General features: G+C 38.0%; 1 protein-coding gene across 1 annotated transcript; it reads right to left on the reverse strand.

The window, feature by feature from the left end:
• Nucleotides 1-625: 625 nt before the first annotated feature.
• LOC132104268 (tubulointerstitial nephritis antigen-like) lies at nt 626-22,712 on the reverse strand. The gene is made up of 12 exons (XM_059509610.1): nt 22,597-22,712; nt 18,014-18,330; nt 16,029-16,095; nt 10,917-11,009; nt 10,688-10,802; nt 5,307-5,430; nt 5,037-5,187; nt 4,668-4,854; nt 3,874-3,919; nt 2,748-2,871; nt 1,269-1,314; nt 626-1,176 (listed from the first exon to the last, which is right to left on the reverse strand). Exons 2-12 carry the CDS (start codon nt 18,321-18,323, stop codon nt 1,012-1,014), a joined length of 1,428 nt encoding a protein of 475 aa, XP_059365593.1. The 5' UTR covers nt 18,324-18,330; nt 22,597-22,712; the 3' UTR covers nt 626-1,011.
• Between the last annotated feature and the right edge of the window lie 1,847 nt (nt 22,713-24,559).

The raw sequence follows: 24,559 nt of genomic DNA on the forward strand, positions 1-24,559 counted from the left end.
GTGCACAGTTTGTATATATATATATATGTATATTTTTTATAACGGTTTCAACCAATGGTCCTGATGATAAACAGTCATCTTTGCCTTTGTATATTTGCCCTTAAGCACACTTTAAACTCTAGGTTACATGACCAAACCACTTCCAGCCTTTTAATTCTTGTGGATTTTAAAGGGTCATTCAAAATTGCAGTAACTGATGTCCATTTTTGGTCTCATAGCATGAAAAACCATTTCTTTTAGTTTGCTTCCTGTTATTCTAAAATTAGACCAAATAGAAGTTGTTTCAATTGTGAAGAAAGTGGCCTGTATCTGTACAATCTCTCTTAAACTTTATTTGACAGCCAACCTAACAGATTCTGACATTGAAACAAAGACTGGAGTGGATTAAAATGCTTTAAAGCTATTTTAAACAACCTTAATCTCGACTAAATGCAGAGAACTGTCACAAACCTATTCTAGGTTGTTTTTGGAATTAATTATTGGTCCTAAAACCTTCTTCTACTTCCAATCCTGGTGTTCCTCCATATCTCTATCCTTTTAGCAGAATGTATGTATTGCTGTATGACTGTCTGCCTTGGTGTGTACTGATTCCCAGTGTAGGAAAAAAAACAAACAAAAAGACACATCCTGATATATCACTATATTAGACATTTGAGACGGCTATACGTTGTGATGCTGAGCGCATGTGTGCCTGTGAAGTGTCTTTGGAGTAGATTCCTGAGTGCATCTGAGTCCTGTGGCTGTTTGAGGTCCAGTCAAGGAGTGTAACAAACTGGTTTCCACCAATAAGAGAATATTGGCCAAATATTCCAAACAAAAAACTTCAGTGAAGATGTGTATTTGGACAGAGGGGGGCAGTGGACAGCACTTTTTTTTGCATGCAGTGTGAACAGATATTCAAAAGGCACAGGGGTTTGGTCGGTATGGTGGAAATCAGACTCTAACAAACCAGCAAAAGACCTGATTGACATTGTGGTGTAAATCATACAGTGAGGCGTACACTGCAGATCTCTACTTGCGGCGTCCGTGATGGTGGTGATGGTTGTGCATGTCTTCCATGGTGACTCTGCCCCACACACCGATCACAAACGTCTCGATCTCACACTCATTTACACCACGAGCAATCCTGAAGTAACCATCCTCACCCCAGTTCTTCCCCCATGAGTTGGCTGCAATCTGTGGAGTGAAGGAGAGATTGTTTAAAATACGTAAAATCTTCTGTTGAATAGAAAAGCCTTGTAGTATATCAGATGGATATAATTTATTACCCAGTATTTGTGTGTTCTGCCGTTGTAGTCTCTTTCCTCTCCCCATCTGGAAAAGTGGAATAAAAATCAATATGCTATTGTGAATTCACTAGACATTAGTATTCAAATCAGCCTTTTAAGAGAAGGCTCTAAAATCAGTGCAATCATTGATCAGATTTTATGAAAAAAAAAATTAAAAGAAAGGGCAACGAAAAGGTGTACACATTCAACTCTGGTTGGGTACAGATGCAGGAATAAAAAATAAAAAAAAACGATAAATGTGTGTAAAAATTGGAAAGAAATTAAAAAGAAATTGGAATACCAAAATTCATCCTGAAAATGGTGCTGTGTCCATTTCTCAGAGGAAGGACGTGAGCATCAGGAAGCATTTGAGTTTTTGAATATTTTTAAGAGGAAGCCATTTACTCTTCAATGTCTTTTTATGTGAATTCAGAACATTCAGCTTGTCGAACACTAAATGTGTCAAGGGTTATTAATATGTATATGTGGAATGCATGGAATAAATATAGTTTAATCCACATCTATTCTAATGTAAGTTTTCCATTAGACTCAGGAACATATCATTCTGTTCCCAAATAATACTTATCTGCCTTCCATCTCCACAGGGGGCTCGGAGGGGTCTAAAAAAGCAATGTGCCTCCATATAAAATACACGGGAGAGCTGGAGGGTCAGAATCAGTGGCTGTATGAAAAGTGTGGCTCAGAGTTCTGCTACGCTCTTATCTCACCGTGTTTTCTGTCCTTGGCTTTGGACAATGACAGACATACCACTGCATCCAACCAGCCCCTGACCTGTGCTGGGTTTAGGCTTCTCTGTCTGCACTGAACAATGCCATTTCCATTACACTGGACATCAATGAGCTTTCTACAAACTTTCCCAGGCCCTGGGCTTAGCCGAATGCACCACGCTAGGATTTTCCCAGTAAAAACACTGCCCCTGCCCCATTTGCGACTCTTAATTTATATTGCCGTCACCACTGAAGATTTATATTGACTGATTTATATTGTCACACTCAGACACCAGCGGCAGGTCAGACATTTTTTTTATGACAGAGTAAAGTGAATCCTTAATAATTTACCTGATTGTTGATTTACAAGTGTTCTTAAAAGCTGTTGGGTAAATTGGTAATTGATGAGCAAACTAATGTAGTAGTCTCTGTTGAGAAGCTGACTAAATGAGAAGCAGTGCTATTAGGTGTGTTATGTATGAGTGAGTATAGCAAAACCAGACAAATGCTTTGAGGGGTGTGTGTCTGGGGGTGGAACTGGAAAGCCAGTCATCCAGGTGTTTTGTCTGCTAGCAATAACATGTATCTGTCTACCTGTGTGTCTGTCTGTAACAGAAAATGACAAATGGTGTGAGAGAGAGAGAGAGAGAGACCTTTTGTTGTCTAAGAACTTTCTCTGAAACGCTGCCAGATACTCATTCCACTTGCTTCCACCATTAGAGATGAAGGGTTATGTAATGCTAGAGCTTACCCTGTTATTCTGACAGAGTGTGTTGCATGTTTGCGGTACTCTGACGGTTTGTGGTAATTGACGTCTGTGTGTCGGTAAATTCCTCTCTTGTACACAAAGAAATCCTCATGGACCTCCATGACAGCTTAAAAGGGAAAAACAAACATAACACACATCCATTATGTATCTTTAAGGACACAATTTTCTGAAAAATAATGCAAATTACAATAGTACAGTAATGAATAGAAGCCTTGAATTTATGTCCAAAATTTGATCTTTATTGTTTAATCAAATTGATCTTTGACATCATTGAATCAGTCATTGAATCAAAACCTCATTCTTATCAATCACAGTCATACTACAGGAAATGCTATGGTTGCTTTGAAAGCCAAATTATGTAATATCCCACAAGCTCACCCAAACATCTTGTTCCCTTGCAGATCAAAGTGAGAACAAAGTAACCGCTACTAATTGTATAAGAGTTCAAATAAGCTCAACTTCACATGGCATAAAGACCCACTGCTTAAATTCACATGGTCCAGGACAAAGCTTTTGTGGGCGGGTATCTGCAGCAAACTTCCTGAGGACATCCATGATGGCATGTCAAGTAAAATCAGTTGGAAAAAACTGCATTATGATAATTACCTGCACCCTCTCACACTTTGTGTTTTTCCAGATATTACAAGGAAATCCTAAGCAGTAAACAGAGCCTAATGAACACACACACTCCTGCACATGAAGTCTTTTCATCACCTGTTTCTCAATATAAGCCAGGGGTTAGGCAGAATTTTTTGCAAAGATTAGAAGTGAAATCTGGCATTAATCCAGTGTTCTTGCCTGTCTAGAACAATACAACAGAACACTGCCAGAGGATCACGGAGACTCTCTGAACCATGCACGTACACACACCCTCTTCATATTACTGTAGGGGACTTTTCTCAAGAATTCACTGCATATATGATGAGTTTAGGCTTTTTGTCCAAACTATATTCCATATGGGTGTCTAGAACATCCATGGTGACTAATACGACATAGACTGATTGCTCATCTGATCATTAGGCATGTGCTTTTTACTATTCTTATCCTCTGGCTCACAGTACTGTGCAAATACAAACACACACACACATGCTTCTGGAGAAATCCATACCTTGCACGGGGCCATTATCCATAATCTCTTTCATAATCTCATTCTCCTGTGAGTGGAAAAGCAACATGTCAGATTAGTTCAGTTAGTGAGCATGAACAGCATATTCCAGCCTAACGCAATTTTTACACTGCAAACTCTGCATATACAGTATATTGCACCACGAAAAGATATGTGCATTAATAATGAAATTACTGAAATAATGCTATAAATGCACGTTTTACATGAGTAGTCTTAAGATGCATGGGTAAAAACATTTCCATATAATAACTGTTAACACATACTGTTTATTTGTTCACCACATTTCCTTGTCACATCTGTGGATGATATACAATCTAAAACATGCCTAGAGACATGTATATGACCTAGGTTATGCATTAGACAAGACAAATGCGTGGTAAGATATGGCTCAGGGAGAAAATATGTTCAGCCATAACATAATATAATGCCTCTCCAGACAGTTGTGTTATTCCTCCTTTTGGATTTGAGTTGAAGAGTTTTGACTGATGAAGAAATTGAACACAGAAAAGCACACAGATGCTGGGTGTGAAAAAAAAAAAAAAATCACTGATGCTTTAACCATTGGTATTTTGCGGGCAGAAGTCTGCATGTTTTATCAAGAATATAATTCAAACGTGTCAGAACATACGGGATGCCTGATTAAAAATGACACTTGTCCACTAAAACATCCTTTAAACAAGATAAAGTTACTTTAAAAACAGTGCTGTAATACGACTTATTGTCAATTCTAAAAGAAACTGGTTTTCTGCTCGATTCGATGGGGTCAGCTGACTTACATTGGAGGACAATCTGTATGGTGGGGTTGACTGGTAGATATCATTGTGGTAGCTATAGCTGTTGGGACAGTGTGCTGTGGCCTGCCTCTTTCCCCGACCCACCGCTCGACTTTGCATCATACAGCGAGCCACATCAGAAGGTGTTTGCTGGGGTGGAGAGAAAGGGTAGCACTCCTCTGTCACGACCCTGAGAGAAAAAGACAGATAATAAAATCAAAAAGATTGTCTGATATAATATTCTAATTATGTTAATGGTAGTATACATTGCAAAAATGATATGGTGTCAAAGTCAAAGTATTCTTTGTCAGATGTGCACCATTTAAAGATCTTTACACCTTTGATGTTATGCATAAAACCTAAGTGAATTACCCTCTTCTCCTTAGGTACCACCAGGCCCCATCGACACGTCCACCGGAGCAGCCGCCCTGATGACGTGTGTCACAGGAAATCAGATTCTGAGGTGAGAGCTGAGGGGTCATGTGACCCATTGACTGAATAGAGATCCGGTCTGATGCAACGGCTAGAAGTGAGTCACATATAAGTGAAAGAACAGACCTGTTTTATATAGGCTACCATACACACAGTACTGTATTCTGCAGTGTTCTTCTACTGTAGTCTGTCCTGTCTTTTCTGACTCACCTGAAGTTGAGAAAGCCCAGGATGCATTGCAGTTCCCCTGGTCCAAGGGCTCATGGATTTTCCCTGGCCATTTTTCTGCTGCATTAAAGTAACTTGGCAGATGATCGTTTCCATTCATATTCATCTGCAAAACATAAAGCAAGTTTGTATGGTTTTTTTTCTTCTTTTTTTATGGCTTAATGTCTGTGTTTGGCATTGAAGACATGAATAACACAGAATAAAGATTTCCATAAATGTATCCTTGGTGTGATTATGAGTGATTTTGGTGGCAAAATACAACAATTTCCATGTGTATTATTTTTCACAGGACCAGTGGATGGATGAGAGGTCCCTGTAATAAAGCCTGTAATAAATAGTGTGGTTATATAATGGTGATTTGTTAATTTTGTAGGTTTAATAAGTACTCCAGTGGAAAATCCAGAAATCTTAAGTTTCCAAATTTTTACCTGTTCCATCAGTAATAATAATAATAAAAAGAGTCAGAATTAGCTTTGCGCTTGTGATCAGATTAACCAAAATTTATGTAAATACCAGGTGTGAACATAAAACCATAAACCTAACCTCAACATGGTCACATTAATGCATGCTTTACACCTCCCAAATCTATAACTCTCCCCAGACCACTTTAAGTTGTATTTTACACTCCAAAGTTTCATAAGTCCTGAATAAGGAATGTATTAGCACTTTCTCTCATAAAGGCTCCTGTGTGCCTCTCCCTCTTTGGTAATGCACAGCTGCTGGTTTCCGTCCTCCTACATTCCAGCCTGTGATATCGTCATGATTCTCCCTGACAAGTACCAGATATGATCCTGTGGAATGCAGGTGCTTGTCAAGTGTCCGGCACTGAATGGTGAATTGTGGTGGTTAAGGACCACTGAAGGGCCACGGCTTGCAGCAACACATGACCCAACAGGAAAGTGAGCACTCACACTGAGCAAAGAGAAAGTAAATAGTTTGTGAGAGTGTTTGCTGCAATCAGACAACTCATTAGTGTATGTGCCAAGTTTTAGATTTTAGGCAGATAGGGTCTTCATAAACAACCCAGGCTTGCCTCTAGAGACAGGTGGAGACGTGTTGGAGGATGAAGGTAGGAGAGAAAAGAGGAAGGGAAGGAAGATACGGGTATGTGTCCCTATAGTGAGAGTATTTTGAGACTATAAATGAATTGCACCCATCAACAGCATCAATCATTTCCAGCCTTCTCAAATTGTGGAATCTGCTTTTATGTAACGTGTTTGTGTGGATCAGGATCATGAGCAGATTTTTGCAGAGAGACAGCATCAGTGAGTAACATCAAATAGCACACATCCAGACGAACACATCTAGGATGTATTCACTGTACTGCACTGCAGCCAGCTGATGCATAGCAAATATCAAAAAACAGTCTAATTTCCGAATCCGGCCTTGTATTCTTGCTTTGATGATTCCTAACGGCATACTGCATTGCTCAGAGTATGAGAGGGGATAATCAGAGAGCCGTCAATGGGCATAAACATGAGATGAATAAAGAGATTATCTACATACTTGATTCTGACTGGTCAGTTGTGGCATTCTGGGAAAGCTTAATGTCTTTAACACATGATCTCTTTATTCTCAAATTTAACTCAAATCAATGTTTTATGCTCATTTATTTATTTAGTAAGTGGCTGTGAAGTAAACAGAAATTAAACACAGTTTTTTTTTAAATCAGTATTTTTTGTCTTGTTTTCGTGGAAAAAATATGTAAGTATCCTTTAAACAAAACAAATTTCCTTTTTCTATAAAATAAAACATCAGAAAATTAAAGAAAAAAAAATCTTCGATTACGAGAATAAAGTAGCTAGAAATACTTGGAGAATAAAGTTGAAATGTTTCGAGAATAAAATCGAAATATTACGAGAATAAAGTTGAAATGTTTTGAGAAATTAAATCGTAGAAATTAAAGTTATAATATTTTGAGAGTAGTTGCAGGGCACTGGGATTGATTTGAATATAGTTTAGTCCGAGCGGCCGCATCATTTTACTTGGATGAGGAAGAGCTAGTTTTAAGGAGAAACAGCAGAAACAGCTTAATATCAAGAATATGATATTTATTAACAGACTGAACAGGAACAACTTTTTATCTTAACATCAGCTCACACACCCAATCGACATGGGGGGGGGGGGGGTTGGGGGGGGGCTGTAGCTCTCTTATTTCACGCATTTTTTATTTTAACATACAAATATATAAGTGGGATTATTAGCAGAATTCATACCATGTGTCATACTCGCAGGGACAGTGCTTGGAAATTATATTCCATATCTTTCATTGCATTCGTTATTTGTGGTGTGTCAGCCACCCAATAGCAATACGATTTGTGCTTTTGATAGACCTACTTTTAATGCAGGGCTTAATTTGTGCCGGAACAAGCCGTATCCGGATCCGGATCCGGCACCTCCGAAATCCGATCCGGCACCTCATTTTGGCGGATCCCCCTCCTCCAGGGGCGGCGTTTCCGTGCGGCAGACAGAGAATAGCCAGATATGTGCCGTGAAAAATTATCTAAAATTAATATCTCTATTATAATTCGTTATTATTATTTTAAATCACAGGGTTTTAGAAATATTTAACCAATGATAAGTATTTAAAGGAGCTTGTAAAACTTTGTAACGCCACTGGATCCTCAAGCTCTCACTTCACGCTCCTTCACTCAGATTGACGCGCGCGCACAGCCTGGAGGAGACAGATCTCCGCTTATCCACAAAGCAAGGGTAAACAAATAACTGTTTGAATAGTACATCATTTTCTTTACTCAAACACTATGTTTGTTAAGGCTATTGTTTGTGTGTGCTTGACGACTGGAGAAGTAGGTTTTTTTCTTAATCGTTTATATCATGAGATTTTGGCTAAGTGTATTAAACAACAAGAAAAAACTAAGCGCCCATAACAACAATAAACGTTATGTAAAAGGTTTAATGCGCTGCACTTGCCTCAGATGCAGACAAAACACAGATCTCCTCATTCGCCGGCCAAAGACCTTGTTAACTCCATTTGAGCTTGTTTTTATATGTTAATTGCACGTGTCTGATACAACACAAGCAGTGTTGTTTAATTATTGATTTTTTTGCCTTTTCTTCCCCCTGTTCATTGTTTCAGGTAACTTTTTTGACATTTGAGTATAAAGTGTTTTAATTCTATAATATATGGTGTAAAAACGTCTGAGTGCTGCCCTCTTCAGGTTGAACGGTGGCTACTGCAGTTGATTTTTCCTATTGGATGTTGCGGTGGCAAGTGACGTAAGCGGTGGCAGGTGACGTAAGCAGTTTCCAGCTCACCACGCCCCTTGGTACGAGCTACCACGCCCTTGCCCTTGACAGTATAAAACCATCAAAATCACTGTAGTGAGTCAGGAGCTGGAATTGCGAGTATTGAAACGATCAGGATAGACTATTATAGCATCTATTTAGCATATCAATTATATAGTTATTTAGATCTTCAAGTTAGCGTAGATTTATCTGTATTTAGTACAGTGGTCAGGATGGTACGGAGGTGTGTTGCTGGTTGTGACAGCACTGCTGGACAGCATAGTTTTCCAGCAGACTTTAAAATTAGGCGCCAGTGGTTGCATGCACTTGGCCTGGAAGACCGTGAGTTCCCGCCTAGAGCTGGAGTGTGCAAACTGCATTTTACACGGGATTGCTTCTCCAACGCAATGGAGGTGGAAATGGGCTTCTCCACACAGCGCGCACTGAAAAGCGATGCGGTGCGGGAGTTAAGACCGCAGTTTGAGCCAGTTGCTCGAATTGATATGAACAGACACCTCGACACCCTCCACTTCAGGTGAAAGTGGGGGAGAAAAGTCCTCTACTTCAAATGATCGCTCTGTTGCAAAGCTACTTGCGTCATTACAGTCACTCTCCATTTTAGCGTCTCTGACAGCAGCTGTCAATCAATCCGTCACTGCGAGTCTCAGGATCACGCCGCACTCGCTCAGCCCCGCCCTCGGTTCATCCCCTCTATCTCTGCTGTGATCAGCACTTTTCAGCATTTTTCAAATATTGTCAGTGGGTGGAGTCAGGCTCTGACCAGGGGTTTAGTTACCCTTTAATGATCAGATCGTTGTATTTATGTGAAACAATTCATTAAATTAAACTGTTTTCTTTGTAAAAATTCCAAATATGTGAAAATTTATTCTCGTAATATTTCGACTTTATTCTCATAGTATTACGACTTTATTCTCGAAAGATTTCGACTTTATATGCTCGAGAACAAAAAATGTATAGCTGTATTTATGAACTGCTTAATAATGCCTATTAAAGGAGTGCTATTGTGCTTTTTCACTTTTTCAATTTTAGTTTGTAATGTTGCTGTTTCAGCATAAAAAAGCTCTGCTATGGAATTACATTTTGTTCAATAAAAATGAACGTAACTTTATAAAACTGAACGTAACTTTTTCAGAAACTATCAAACGTATGCCATTACAAAATAAGAAAAACACAATGAAAATGAAAAAATGAACTCAGTCGCACAAATTTAGCAGGCTCTTCAAATATGCTTCATTCTTTGTTAATGTTTTTCAAAGATTCGTTTTCACTAATCTTGGATTCTGAATGCATTGCCACAGATTTCGCTTTTGCTTCGCAGTTTTTCGTTTGGTGTTTTGACACAAACCTTTTGTGGAGGCGGGGTCAACAGTGATCTACTCTGATTGGATAGTGAGCTTTTGATGGACAGGTGCTCTCTTCTCAAAATATTACGACTTTAATCTAGTAATCTTAGATTTGTATTTTTTTTAACGTGGCACTAAAACTCTGTCGTAGAAAACACATCTGTTTATTTTTATATATATATTTTTTTTTTCCAACCATTTTTTTGGGGGAGGGGGGTCAATAAGGTTTTTTTTATTACATAAATTAATACTTTTATCCAGAAAGATTCACTTTAAAAAATGATCAAGACATTTATGATGTTACAAAAAGAATCCTATATCACCTACTACATAAAAAGTATAATGTTTTCCAACTATATTTACATTACTAAGAAATGTTCCTTGAGTGCCAAATAATTTTTCACATCATATTTCACAATATTAAAGTTTTTCTCTATTTTTGATCAAATAAATACAGCTATGGAGACTTTAAAAAAAATAGAATGTAAAAAATGTACCAAACCAAACTTTTGAACGGTAGTGTAAACCTCACAGAATTTCAGTATACATACAGTGGTAAAACAAACCTGTGTAAAAACCTTAAGATATATTCACTGAAATCAAGTTAGATATTATCATATGATTCGATATTTTAAGTGGAAAACAAGACCAAGTAAACCCTTCAGGGTTTACATATAGGTCCTGCAATAATAAACGTCTGACTATTCATTATCCTTTAGTAACTGTCTGTTTCACAGGCCAGATGACTCTCACCTGGATCTCATTCATGTTCATAATGGTCCGTGAGGGGCGCTGTGTTCCCAGACGATACCGCAGACCCTCGTCCAGAGTCATTCCCCAGAACTGACTGTAGTTTGTGGCTCTCCAACTGAACAGGTAAAAAGATAAAGAGACTGAGCAGGAGAGAGGAATAGATTTATGCACTGGTTTATACATATTTAATACTAGTAATGGCAGACTGGATGGGATTCCTGATGCTTACCCATAACCTCTCCTGTTGATTTCCTGGATCATGTCATCCTCAATCAGACAGGCATGTTGCTCACATTCCCAGCGTCCATTCTGACCACATGTACTGTGGGAGACAAATATAAACTGTTAGTGTGCACATCTGGAAAATGTAACAGTTCATACAATAAAAGTCCAAAATAAGGCCTGAACAAATACATGAAAAATATAGTGAGTGAAAGGAAGTGATCTTCACAAATATTGCGTGTCAACCTCAAGATAAAAAAGTAAATATTATATAGTTTTCTGGTCATTTGATATGAGGTCAACTGTTTTTAATATCTAAATAAAATAAAAAAAATGCTCAAAGCCCTGATGTGTGCACTTAATGCAAAAGACTAAGGGAAAACACAAGTGTTTTACTATGAGTTTATCTGTTAACTACAGTTGAGTAACCTCTTAAGAGGTTACCATTTTAAGTGTGGAATATGTTCATTTTTGTGTGTTTAAAATGATTTAAAACATTTAATCATGGTTCATTTTATGTTAGGACCATATTTAAAACCCCTCATTGTTCTTTCGTTAACAGTTCAGTTTCTGAGGACTGAAGTAAATTGTAGATTACCTTTTAGAATAATAAACTTCATGGTTTGTTTATATAACTGTTTTAAAACAGAAAGAGAAAATGTAGACAAACATCAGACCAAACCTTTAGAGAGGAACAATGAAGCAGTTCAGGCATATTCTACATGTGAGACACAAAACAAGCAAGAGAGAGAGAGAGAGAAAGAGAGGTCTGTGAGCCTTTTAAGGCTGCAGCTCTTGAAGAAATATCTTTTCTTAGTCCATCTGTGCTAGGGGAGGAGGATAAGAAGGCCTGATGTTTGAGAGGAACGTGGATTAAAAGAGGAAGAGCAGAGGTGCACTTCTACTGAGACATTACTAGAGAGCAGCGTTATGAGTCACAAAGAGGAGAATAGAATTAAACTTCAGCATGTTACCTGTCCAGCTCTTTTTTACTATGCACAGAATGATGCCTCAAATCATGTGTGGCAAGGAGAGGTATGTTATTATTTTACATGCGGTTGTTTTTTATGTGTCCCAATATGCAACAACCTGGCAACCTCTCTGCACTTAAGCAACACTAGAACCAGAACACCTTCATAACCAAATAACAACACCCTGGCAACCATCCAGAACACCCTAGCAACGTAGCTATGGGTTTTGCATTCACATTTTCTCTTTAAAAATCTAGTTGCTCATTGCAGATCTTACGAGCTCTTCGTTCTGTCAGCTATTCATTCTGTTAAGTCCTAGTGCTCAACCTTTACACAGTAATTCAGACTGAGATATTATACACACACCAGCGCACACTTGCTGGCTGAAAGTTAGAAAAGGTCTTTAGAGTGCAAAGATGTCAAGTGACCTGTTGTCAGCAGAAAGCTGAGATTCTCATTCTGTCACGCTTCACTGGGATGCTCAAATCAGCATCCTGATACAAGAACTTTAACCCAAAGGTTGCAGGTTCAAATCTCGTACTGGCAGGGATTGTAGGTGGGGTGAATGAATGTACAATGTGAGGTGCCCTTGAGCAAGGCACCGAACCACTAACTGCTTCCTGGTTAACCTGCTAACCTGCCCACTGCTACAGGTGTGTGTTCACTGCTGTGTGTGTGCACTTTGGATGGGATAAATGCAGAGCTCTGATTCTGAGTATGAGTCACCATAGTTGGCCACATGTCACTTCACTTTTCACTTTCAACATTTACACTAACAGTGCCAACAGAGACTAATGGGAGATTATAGCTAGGTGTATGTGAGAGAGAAAGTGCAAGAGAGAGATATTTACAGGTCCTTCTCAAAAAATTAGCATATTTTGATAAAGTTCATTATTTTCCATAATCTAATGATAAAAATTAAACTTTCATATATTTTAGATTCATTGCACACCAACTGAAATATTTCAGGTCTTTTATTGTTTTAATACTGATGATTTTGGCATACAGCTCATGAAAACCCAAAATTCCTATCTCAAAAAATTAGCATATCATGAAAAGGTTCTCTAAACAAGCTATTAACCTAATCATCTGAATCAACTAATTAACTCTAAACACCTGCAAAATATTCCTGAGGCTTTTAAAAACTCCCAGCCTGGTTCATTACTCAAAACCGCAATCATGGGTAAGACTGCTGACCAGAAGGCCATCATTGACACCCTCAAGCGAGAGGGTAAGACAGAGAAAGAAATTTCTGAACGAACAGGCTGTTCCCAGAGTGCTGTATCAAGGCACCTCAGTGGGAAGTCTGTGGGAAGGAAAAAGTGTGGCAAAAAACGCTGCACAACAAGAAGAGGTGACCGGACCCTGAGGAAGATTGTGGAGAAGGACCGATTCCAGACCTTGGGGGACCTGCGGAAGCAGTGGACTGAGTCTGGAGTAGAAACATCCAGAGCCACCCTGCACAGGCGTGTGCAGGAAATGGGCTACAGGTGCCGCATTCCCCAGGTCAAGCCACTTTTGAACCAGAAACAGCGGCAGAAGCGCCTGACCTGGGCTACAGAGAAGCAGCACTGGACTTTTGGACAAATTTTGCATGTCATTCGGAAATCAAGGTGCCAGAGTCTGGAGGAAGACTGGGGAGAAGGAAATGCCAAAATACCTGAAGTCCAGTGTCAAGTACCCACAATCAGTGATGGTCTGGGGTGCGATGTCAGCTGCTGGTGTTGGTCCACTGTGTTTTATCAAGGGCAGGGTCAATGCAGCTAGTTATCAGGAGATTTTGGAGCACTTCATGCTTCCATCTGCTGAAAAGCTTTATGGAGATGAAGATTTCATTTTTCAGCACGACCTGGCACCTGCTCACAGTGCCAAAACCACTGGTAAATGGTTTACTGACCATGGTATTACTGTGCTCAATTGGCCTGCCAACTCTCCTGACCTGAACCCCATAGAGAATCTGTGGGATATCGTGAAGAGAAAGTTGAGAGACGAAAGACCCAACACTCTGGATGAGCTTCAGGCCGCTATCGAAGCATCCTGGGCCTCCATAACACCTCAGCAGTGCCACAGGCTGATTGCCTCCATGCCACGCCGCATTGAAGCAGTCATTTCTGCAAAAGGATTCCCGACCAAGTATTGAGTGCATAACTGAACATAATTATTTGAAGGTTGACTTTTTTTGTATTAAAAACACTTTTCTTTTATTGGTCGGATGAAATATGCAAATTTTTTGAGACAGGCATTTTGGGTTTTCATGAGCTGTATGCCAAAATCATCAGTATTAAAACAATAAAAGACCTGAAATATTTCAGTTGGTGTGCAATGAATCTAAAATATATGAAAGTTAAATTTTTATCATTACATTATGGAAAATAATGAACTTTATCACAATATGCTAATTTTTTGAGAAGGACCTGTATACTGAGACACCAGTAGCGCTCCTCACACCACAGACGGAGGATCAGATCCTGCGGCTGCTACATGCCAAACATACGGCCCAGTCCAGTGAGGCTTGAACTCAGGAAATGTCAGCAGCCAGTATTTCATCAATCTCTGCCACCCAAGGGAAGCAGAGAACGTAAAAAAAGAGAGATCCTGATCATATGAGAACTGAAGAGAGGGGAAATAACGTGGCAATGCCAGGATGTGCCAATCTTGTGGTTAGTTTGATGATAGAAAGCACTCTCGCATAACTAACAGATAAAATCATATCACATCAACAACAGACTGAGTCACACATACAAACAAAAACACATCTGCAGGCAGATCACACAACATGAGAAGCTTTGTGCACTTTTTTACATGCTAAGGCAGCTAACATGAAAAAATCTTCACATTAAAATTCCTTCATGGTAATGGTACAATTATCAACTCAAGATTCAGTTTAAGTTAAATATATCTTATTTCACAGATTATATCTTCTTATCCCGACCCTTTGTACTAGCTTGTAGAATAGCCTTTCCCAGCACTAGGGCATTGCAAGGAATGACGGGTCTCATATTTAGGTCTTAATGTGTTCAGAAACCCTGTCACAAACGTATGCAATTTTTAACAACCATGTGCACACACTACACCAAAAACAAAAAATACTTGAGACGACGTCTCACTGTATTCCAAGAGACAATACCCATATCACAGGTGTGTGAAAAAGCTTTGGCATTGAGGTAACAAATTCCTGCTTTTCTATTTTGTCTAACCATCACTAGTTTCTCACAAGCAAGGCAAAATATAGTGAAAAAGCAATATCAGATGCTTTTAGAGCAATAAACGCTTATACCATCCAAACTGGATGAGAAGATAGCATGGGAAATAAAATGTCAGAATCACGATTTTATTTCTTGTAATTGTAAGAAATTATTTCATTATTGCAATTTTGTCACAACATGCCTTCAAATTAAATTAAATTTAATAGTTGAGTGTTTCAAATTTAAAGCAAATAAAATGTTTTAATGCAAATTAAAATTTAAAGTTTGTTAAGTGACTTTAATTAGTGAAAAGATTCCACATCTCTCCAGTTTCTCACAATTTTTACAGCAAATCTCAGCTGGAGGTTATGCAGCGCTCAATCAGCTAAAGTGCAGATAATTGCCTCTTCATGCAAAAACAAAAATACAGCAATCCATTACCAATATACAAACAGGACATATATTCCCACATGCTGGTTATTAACTAAGGAGGTTTATGTGTCCTCAAACAGCGAAAGGGAATGTGCTTCACCCATGGCCAGTGCGATGGATTAGATTCTATGAGGAGAGCTAATCCTATTAGCGAGGGGATTTATGTAAAGGGAGACAGACACGTGGTAAATATTATGGATCTATATGTGCTGTACATCATCCTGCAGTATGTTTGTACTGTCCACACTGTCGGGATCACAAAGATGCTGAAGGTGAAGCATATATATGGGAAGTCAGGAATGTGTGTAATCTTTTCAGGATCTGAGGAGTCCACTGAAGCAGCCCAGTCAAGACTCCCTCTCGGCCTGTGGATAAATCCTGCCAACATGTGTGTCGATCTAGCTAAACAATCCCCTTGGATTGAGACTTTCACTGTGCCCTTGACAAGGCGGTGTTGTCAGTGCTATGAAAATACGGTTTGTAGAAAGAAAGAAAGAATAAGGATTTGCTTTGACTAGATTTCAAACTCACCATAAATTACAGTTCTCTTTGTATGTTGCTCCTGAGTGAAATCTGTGGCCGTTCCTTTCACAAGAACCTGAAATCAACAAACATCAACAATTATAAATCAGTCTACAGTAGATTTAAAGAACCACACACACATACTAAACATACTAAACTTGGATTAAAAGTTTGTCTGATGTAGTCTGTAGTGCCCACAGTGGAATGTTTCCTTGGCTTTCCATTGCTTTCCCACAGACTCTGCTGTCGTCATGCCTTGACGAGCTTAATTAGAGATTGCCTGGCTGGAAATGGGCATGTCATCTTTCCTCTCCTCCTAATAAACTAAGTGCAAACTACAGTGAGAATAAACTAAAGAGGAGTGGATGCATATGTGGGATGGCAGCATTAGAGACTATAAAAGACATACACATAAAATCTCATCATTAGCTTAATCATGTATATAAAAATAATTTAAATGTCAAAATGCATAATTTCTGCACCATTCGTGGCACCAAATAGAATTACATAACAACACTGACTCAACCAAATGTTGGAAAATCAGAGTCGAAGAAAGTTTGAAACTTATTTGGAAACAGGGTCACTGTTTGGCTGGTTAGTATGATTCAGTTGGCAACTGCTGGTAGATAGGCCCAAAATGCATCTTTCTCCATTAATGATAAATTAAAAGAAATTCTTAATTTGTGGCCATGACATCTAGTGTTTTTTTTTCTCTCTCTCTCTCTCTGTTTTTTTCTCTCTCTCTCTCTCTCTCTCTCTCTCTCTCTCTCGCATATGCAGTGTTTCATATGTGGCCACAATTAAACTAAAGCAATGACAAAACTATTAAAACATTTGCTTAATTTAATAAATTATGAGAACAAATTCTTAATTTTTGGTCACAATATTCTTTTTTATTTGTATTTAATTTTTTTTGCAATTCACATACAAATAAAGATGTATATATTATATTACAGCAGATGTTTTAAAAGTGCCCAGTTTTTTGGAATGCTCTCAAATGTGTGATATATGAAATTTTCTCCTGCTTTCTGCCTTTCACGTTCAGGAAAAGTCCCGGAAAGACACTGTGGATAAATTTGCGACTGTGTAGCATAATACATTTTCAGAATTAATTTGGAAATTTTTGGTGTTGCCATATGCACACTTCACTGTTAAGTACTTAAAATTGTATTTTTATTAAACAAAATTAATTAGTTTTATAGGTAAGTTTCAAGTTTAAACATTAAAAAGTTATGCTTTAACTGCAATTGCTCAAAGATCTGAAAGAATAGGAAGCATGAACTATCAAATGCTTTTTTTTACTGTATATGAAACCCATACCTGCCCCATAGACATGGTTGTCCCTCCTTCAGCAAACACACATTGCACACATACCTGTTGTGATTACTCCCTGCCCACAGTCGCCCTTTCCATCCCCTTCCCTCCTCGCACATTATAGACATTCTTTCTGCTGACCTCCTTTCATTGCTCCCTGCCTTCCGCTCCACTGTTCTGCTCTTTTCATGGGAAGGCCAGTGTTCTCTCACTGTTCTCTTATTAGGTCTGTGATTTAACATTTTACACCTCAGAGGTCCATGCAGCAAAAATGACAGGAAAACATTAACAGGGAAGAATGTGGACTTGGTTTTCCATTATGTTTCTAGAAAATAACTAGCCTTTTCGTAACAGCATAGACTTCAAACATTGGCTGTGGGCCAAAATTGTTACCTAGACATACCATGTGTCTCACATAAACTGTCTCATGAATGCTGTTTCAGGTTAATTATCAGTGAATAATGACTTAAACTTTGGTCTATTAATCACATGAAACTGTTGTTTGGCTTCAGAAGACTTATTATGCCCTAGTCATATGCATTATTCTTATGTAAAATTGATGGTGCATTTGTGGATCGTTTTTGAAGTTTGAAAGTCTTAGTCCCTATTCATTGTGCAGGCAATTACATGGAAAAGAGCAACCAGCACTCTTAGACTCTTTACTTTGTCATTTAACTCACTGGGAGGATATGGAGGAGTTGTTCCCAGGCAGTGGCTCCAGAAGTCTGGACAACAGTCGGACACGGTGCGGTTGCAGAACAGGTCGCAGTAACAGATGGTGTCCAGGTAAGGCACAGTGCACTGGTCATCTCGCCCGGGGCAGCAGCCTCCTCTCCTCTGACAGTAGGAGCCAGAGGGGTCCCGGATCCCACTGAGGTGCAGCGGGCTGGCCAATTCTCTCTTAGTGCGGGACTGAGTCCTCGCTGACATTCCCCCTTCTGCCAGCAGGAGGAGCGCTGTGATGATGGCCAGCATCAAGAGCTTCAACATTGCTTATCTGTTATGAAGAAATCAATATAGCAAAACATCCGCCATTAGGATCAACTTTCAAATCAGAATTGAATCTAATGCACCAACATAAAATTATGCTCCATCATACTAAAAAAAACAACAGCAATAAATATGATTACACTAGAAATAACATTTTAGCATTTAATCGAAAACAGAAATGAAAGAAAAAGGAAACATAGTGTTAGGCAGAGCAGTGCAATTCCTAACACCGATGGTTTGTTCTGCACTTCCCTGAAGCAGACTGAACTTGAGGCTATGAGACAACAATCTGCAATATAAACATCACTGATAAACAGACGTTTCACTTATTCTTATTTTAATAATGCACTCATCCTGCAAACCCAATAAAAGCACAGCAAGAGCACAGACAGAAGAGGTTAGAAGCGTATTCTGAGGAGAAACTGTAAGCACATTCTTCACTTTCGTCCATCAGTCTTTATTTACTTGCTAAACGGTCCAGGAAAGACTCTTACACTAGGCTCTTACTCTTCAGAGAAAGCAAAAAGGTCCAAATGAACAGTCATTGCCCACTGACTGCACTGTCTATCGATCTCTCTTGAGACATTTTGTCACATTTATAATATTTGAGATATAAGCAAACAGATATCCGCTGTACAGTTATGTCAGCAGACTTGGCACCATCATGGATCACATACTGAGGAATTACAGAAAAAAATGTCTGTGGAAACTTAAACCCATAAATTAAACAACTCATTACGTAATCCACATTTAAACAGTTTACATTTAAACAGAATTCAAGAAATGTGCTTCATATTTCATTCAACATGCTCCAAAGCTGTATGTAACTGCTTAATTATTGTGCAAGGATAATTCATGTTTTGCATTCATGCTACTAATCCATTTAGTAACCAGGTCCCCTTGAAATCAATTTGGAGAAATTAAACTTTAAAACCCAATGGTAAATACTATATCTTTTTTTATTCTTGTTTACTTAAAAATTGTGTTTGTGTTAAAATGTCAAGATAAGATGAATGTCCTTTTAAAATGTTTGATTTAAATAGGAAAGTGGGTTTGTTTATCTTTTGTTTACAGCTACTTCCAGCAGTCAAAACCAAGGCAGGCGCACAAACAGGTTGAGGTTTTATTAATAAAACCTTAAAAATTAATAAAACTTTGATAACAAATTAGAATATTTTTTGAAATGTAGATTTATACACAAAATGTCCCTCACAAGCATTTTATATGTCAAATATAAATAATGTTTAGATGATATATATATATATATATAGCGGGCCAAAAGTTTGGATTTTTATAGATATTTTAATGTTTTTGAAAGAAGTCTTTAATGCTCATCAAGGCTATATTTTACTTTTTTTTTCTATTTAAATATATATTTAAAATTTAATTTATTCCTTTGGTGGCACAGCTGAATTTTCAGCAGACTTTACTCCAGTCATCAGTGTCACATGATCCTACACAAAATATTCTAATATACTGATTTGCTGCTCGATTATTTATCATGGTTCTTATTATATATATATATAAATTCTGGTTAATATCTATGTAGAAAACATGATACTTTTTTCAGAATAATTCATTTATATTTAATATATTTTTTTATTTTTTTATATTTATGTATATTTGTTGTTTTTAAATAACATATGGCTTTGAAGTTATATAGCTTTTTAAAGCTCATTGTTTCGGACGGCCTTCCTCCCCTTTCTCCTCATTTAATTGATTAAATTACTGCTCCTCACTTTCACTGATCCTCCTCCCCGAGAACAATGTCTTGAGATCACACATAATTGCTCTCAAGCTGTCTGTTGCGGTCTCGGGTTAATTAGAAAACAGACTTGACAAAGACGAGGGGCCTGTGAGCAAAAAACAGAAATGGCATCATTAATTACCCAATCAGCCCAATCAATGAAAGGAAAAGTTTATAGGACTGTGGTGAGACCTGCGATGTTGTATGGGTTAGAGACAGTGGCATTGAGTAAAAGGCAGGAGGCGGAGCTGGAGGTAGCAGAGCTGAAGATGTTAAGGTTTTCGTTGGGAGTGACGAGGATGGACAAGATTAGAAATGAGTTTATTAGAGGGACATCGCATGTTGGACGTTTTGGTGACAAGGTGAGGGAGGCGAGATTGAGATGGTTTGGACATGTGCAGAGGAGGGACATGAATTATATTGGTAGGAGAATGCTGAGGATGGAGCCACCAGGAAGGAGGAAAAGAGGAAGACCAAGGAGGAGGTTCATGGATGTGGTGAGGGAAGACATGCAGGTAGTTGGTGTAAAAGAGGCAGATGTAGAGGACAAGGTGGTATGGAGACGGATGATCCGCTGTGGCGACCCCTAATGGGAGCAGCCGAAAGAAAAAGAAGCCCACCAGGCACAATGTCCCCCATACAGACAAAAGAACAGCCCGGAAACAAAGGCCATTGCTGTGCAGTTTTCTGCATGACTGTGCCTTTAGCTGACCAGAGCTCAGCCTCACATACACTGAAACATATGGCAGCAGTGTCATGGAGGCATTTCAAAGACACTCTCACTGAGTGAAAGAAATGCTTGTTTGACCCTGTTGTCATGGCGATCACTCGGGTAAACACCAGTAATGATGTCGCTGCAGTAATGTGGATATTTTGGCTTTTGTGGGCTGCCTGATGTTCACGGGACTGTAGCATGTAGAGACGTGTTGACTTTTACATCACAAACAGCCTGTATGACGCCTGATGTGCAGCGGACTAAAACTGCTCCTACTGCACACGTCTCTGAATTAGAGTCTGATATCTGACAAATGAAACAGCACTCCCTTTCATGAGGCATTTATATGACGCTTTAAAATGATAAAAGAAAATACAGCATGATGGTCATATCTCCAATCTGAGATACATGTACAGGTGGTTCAGCACAACATACTGACGCAAACACCACAATCATGACAGGCTAAAAATACAGTTACAGCCATCTCCTCTCAGTTTTTAACTTCACCTTTAAAATGTTAACTTCACTTCACCAGTCTCTGAAAAAAACATTTAAGGCTGTTATTTAACATCTTTGTGACACTTAGAATGACTCTTGATGGACTTTGAGAGCAGGTCAGCTTCCATATACAGTATCAAATAAAAGACAAATAGCAGATGAAGGAGACTTTCTAGCAGATTCCATGAATATCAATTATGACACAGGTTCTTGTGCTGTCAAAGGAGTATAGCGCTTCAACCATAGCTTCAATCAGACACCACCTACTTCTGCTTTACATGTTTTGTAATACTGAAGGTGCAGACACCTGAGTTTCACCCACTCTGACAAAATGAAACATGATATCATACATAATCTTCCTGCAGTTATTTACATGACTGTTTAACTGTTCATGTAGTTTACATAGTTGCATAAGACATACTTGAGTTAATGCATCCATTAACCCTGTATCAACATATATTTCATATTCATGTCAAATAATCTGAATGTGATATTATTCAGAATTGAAGAGTTATGTAATAGATTTAATTAATTAAACTTGTCAGACAAATAACTATACATTTTATCATAATACTAAACAAAAAGCATCTAAAAAACTAAATTTAAAGCAGCTATCTCCAATTAATGTTTGATTTCAATCAAATTATGCATTGAAAAATTCAACATTAAATTAAATCCAATCTAAAGTTCAGATAATTAAGTGTTTGGTTTTGTACACCAATAATTAATAATTTTTTGCTTTGTAATGAGAGTGTAATAATAAAGCATAATAATACATTAATATGGTATTAAACACAAAAAAGACTAAATAATAAAATGGTATTAATATAGGCAAGACTGTAAATGCAACTCTTAAATGGCTTGAAAATGGTTGAAGAATGATGTAGAATTTTCTAGAATATTCTAGATTCAATAACAGTTGAAATGAGAAATACTGCTTTTAATTTATGATTAATATATATATTTATTTAATTTATATATATATAATTTTAATGATAGGTAAAAATTGATAGCCTGAATGCACTGTAAGTCGCTTTGGATAAAAGCGTCTGCTAAATTCATAAAATTAATTTAATTTCATTTCATTTTTAATTTAATTTCATAACTTAAACTAGTTTTACTTCATGAAACGACATCCTTGGCACATGTAAAGGAGACAATGATTGTTGTATAGAGCTGTCCTGCCTGTCTGCTGCTCTTAGCTACGCACCTGTTTGACACACTTGCATTAGAACAGGGAGAGAGGAGGTTACAGGAGGTTACACAGAAAGCACAGGATTTAAATAGCTGGGAAAGAAAAAAAAATCTCCCACCTTGTTTAGTGTAATCAAAGCCTTCCTCTGGTTATATCCAGTGAACAAAATGTGAGCTGGTCTGTTTCAGCTACAGGTCAAAGTACTGAACACAGTCTTCAGCCTCCTATCTGGCCCCTAGTCACATTAGGATTTTCCCTCTCTATATAGAGCCAGGACAAGCCCTCCGACCCACCCCTCCTGCTTTTGCCCTCCTTCTTATTACTTTCTGTACCTCTCTCCCTCCCACATATCCAGACACAACACTTACACACACAGACAGACAGACATGTGAGCTACTTTAGGTTAAACCCCTTTCCTTGATGGTTTGGGGTACTTTATCTTTCCATGCTTCACTTTTCCTGTTGGTTAATCGATTATGGATCATTATCAGAGGTGGAAAGTAACGAATTACATTTACTCGCGTTACTGTAATTGAGTAGCTTTTTTGTGTACTAATACTTTTTAAAGTAATTTTTTTAATCTGTAATTTTACTTTTACTTAAGTATATTTTGTTTGAAGTATTGTACTTCGCTACATTTTAAAACACATTAATTACTGAGTAAAAAAAATTAAAAAAAAAAAAAAAATCGCTCCCTGGAAACTACGTCAGTAAATTATGGGGAGGGCAAACTGGCGCTAAAATCACAAGAAAGATGCAGACGGACAAAACAGGCGTTAGTGGTGCAGACACCGCTGAAAACGAAACCCCGTCATATTCTGAAGTTGAACTCGAAGGAAATGAAGTGAACCCCTGGCCATATGTATGCTCTATTATGCAGTGTAAGCTGTACTTGCCTAGGAAGACCAAACTAGCAGCTTATAAAATCTCGACAAGACATCAACCATTCGCAAGAATGTAGAGGTAAGCTAAATAATTGCATCGTTGCATTGGTGGTTAAAATGAAGCTTTGACATTTTAGCAAGAGGTTTTGCACAAATTAGCTAAAAAGACCGTGGTGAGGAGTGTGCTATTTTTGTTTTAATGATGTGCGCGCGCATTTATAGTGCGTTCTTTAACTGTGTGATTCAGTCTCCTAAAATGCATTTAGAATGATCACAAAATTGAAGATATAGGGGCAGAAAATTCACATACTTATATAATTTCATATATTAAATCAGTTCAGTAAACAAGTTAATTAAGAGACTTGCGTTTTAGAAACCATATTGCCTTTTTAGCTCTATTTCTACAACAGAAAATAATTCCAAACACAGCCACCAAAGCACAGTTTTGCGTCTCTGAGCAACGTGACAGTGTTTCCTTCCGGAATGAATCAACCGTTTAAATGATTCGGTTCAATCGCAATGACTCACTTATTAACAGTGACTTGCTGACACATACTGGCCATTTTAATTTCACATTTAAAGTGTCTTTTGATTTTTTAAATAATTAATTTCTTATCATTTCAAATGAGTATTCAACATTTTATGTCTTGTATATCAAAACATTATTCATGCATTTGTACCTGCAGGTTAAATGCATTCTTGTCCTGCACTAAACAGTGTAATACATCTAAATGCCACTTCCAATGAATCTTCTTCATTTCCTCTGCATTAAAAGATGAGTTTGTTGATACTGATTTGCCTGGTAACAGCCCAAATGTTTTATTATTCTAAATAACTGATTCCTTTAATTAAAAACAACTAGTTTGAGATTAATAGACCTATCCCAGGGGTCAAACTCAGTTCCTGGAGGGCCGTAGCCCTGCAGAGTTTAGTTCTAACCCTGCTCCAGCACACATATCATGTAGTTTTCAAATAAACCTAAATGATTAGATTAGCTGGATCAGGTGTGTTTAATTATGGTTAAACTGTGCAGGACTGTGGCCCTCCAGGAACTGAGTTTGACACTCTTGGCCTGTCCCATTTCGACTCCCTCCCACTGTTAAAATGTAACTAAGTAATTTTTACTCTGAGTAAAGTTTAAATGAGCTACTTTTTACTTTTACTTGAGTAGATTTTTAGACTGGTACTTTTACTTGT

Source organism: Carassius carassius, chromosome 25 (genome assembly GCF_963082965.1).
Source record: "Carassius carassius chromosome 25, fCarCar2.1, whole genome shotgun sequence".
Lineage (NCBI taxonomy): Eukaryota > Metazoa > Chordata > Actinopteri > Cypriniformes > Cyprinidae > Carassius > Carassius carassius.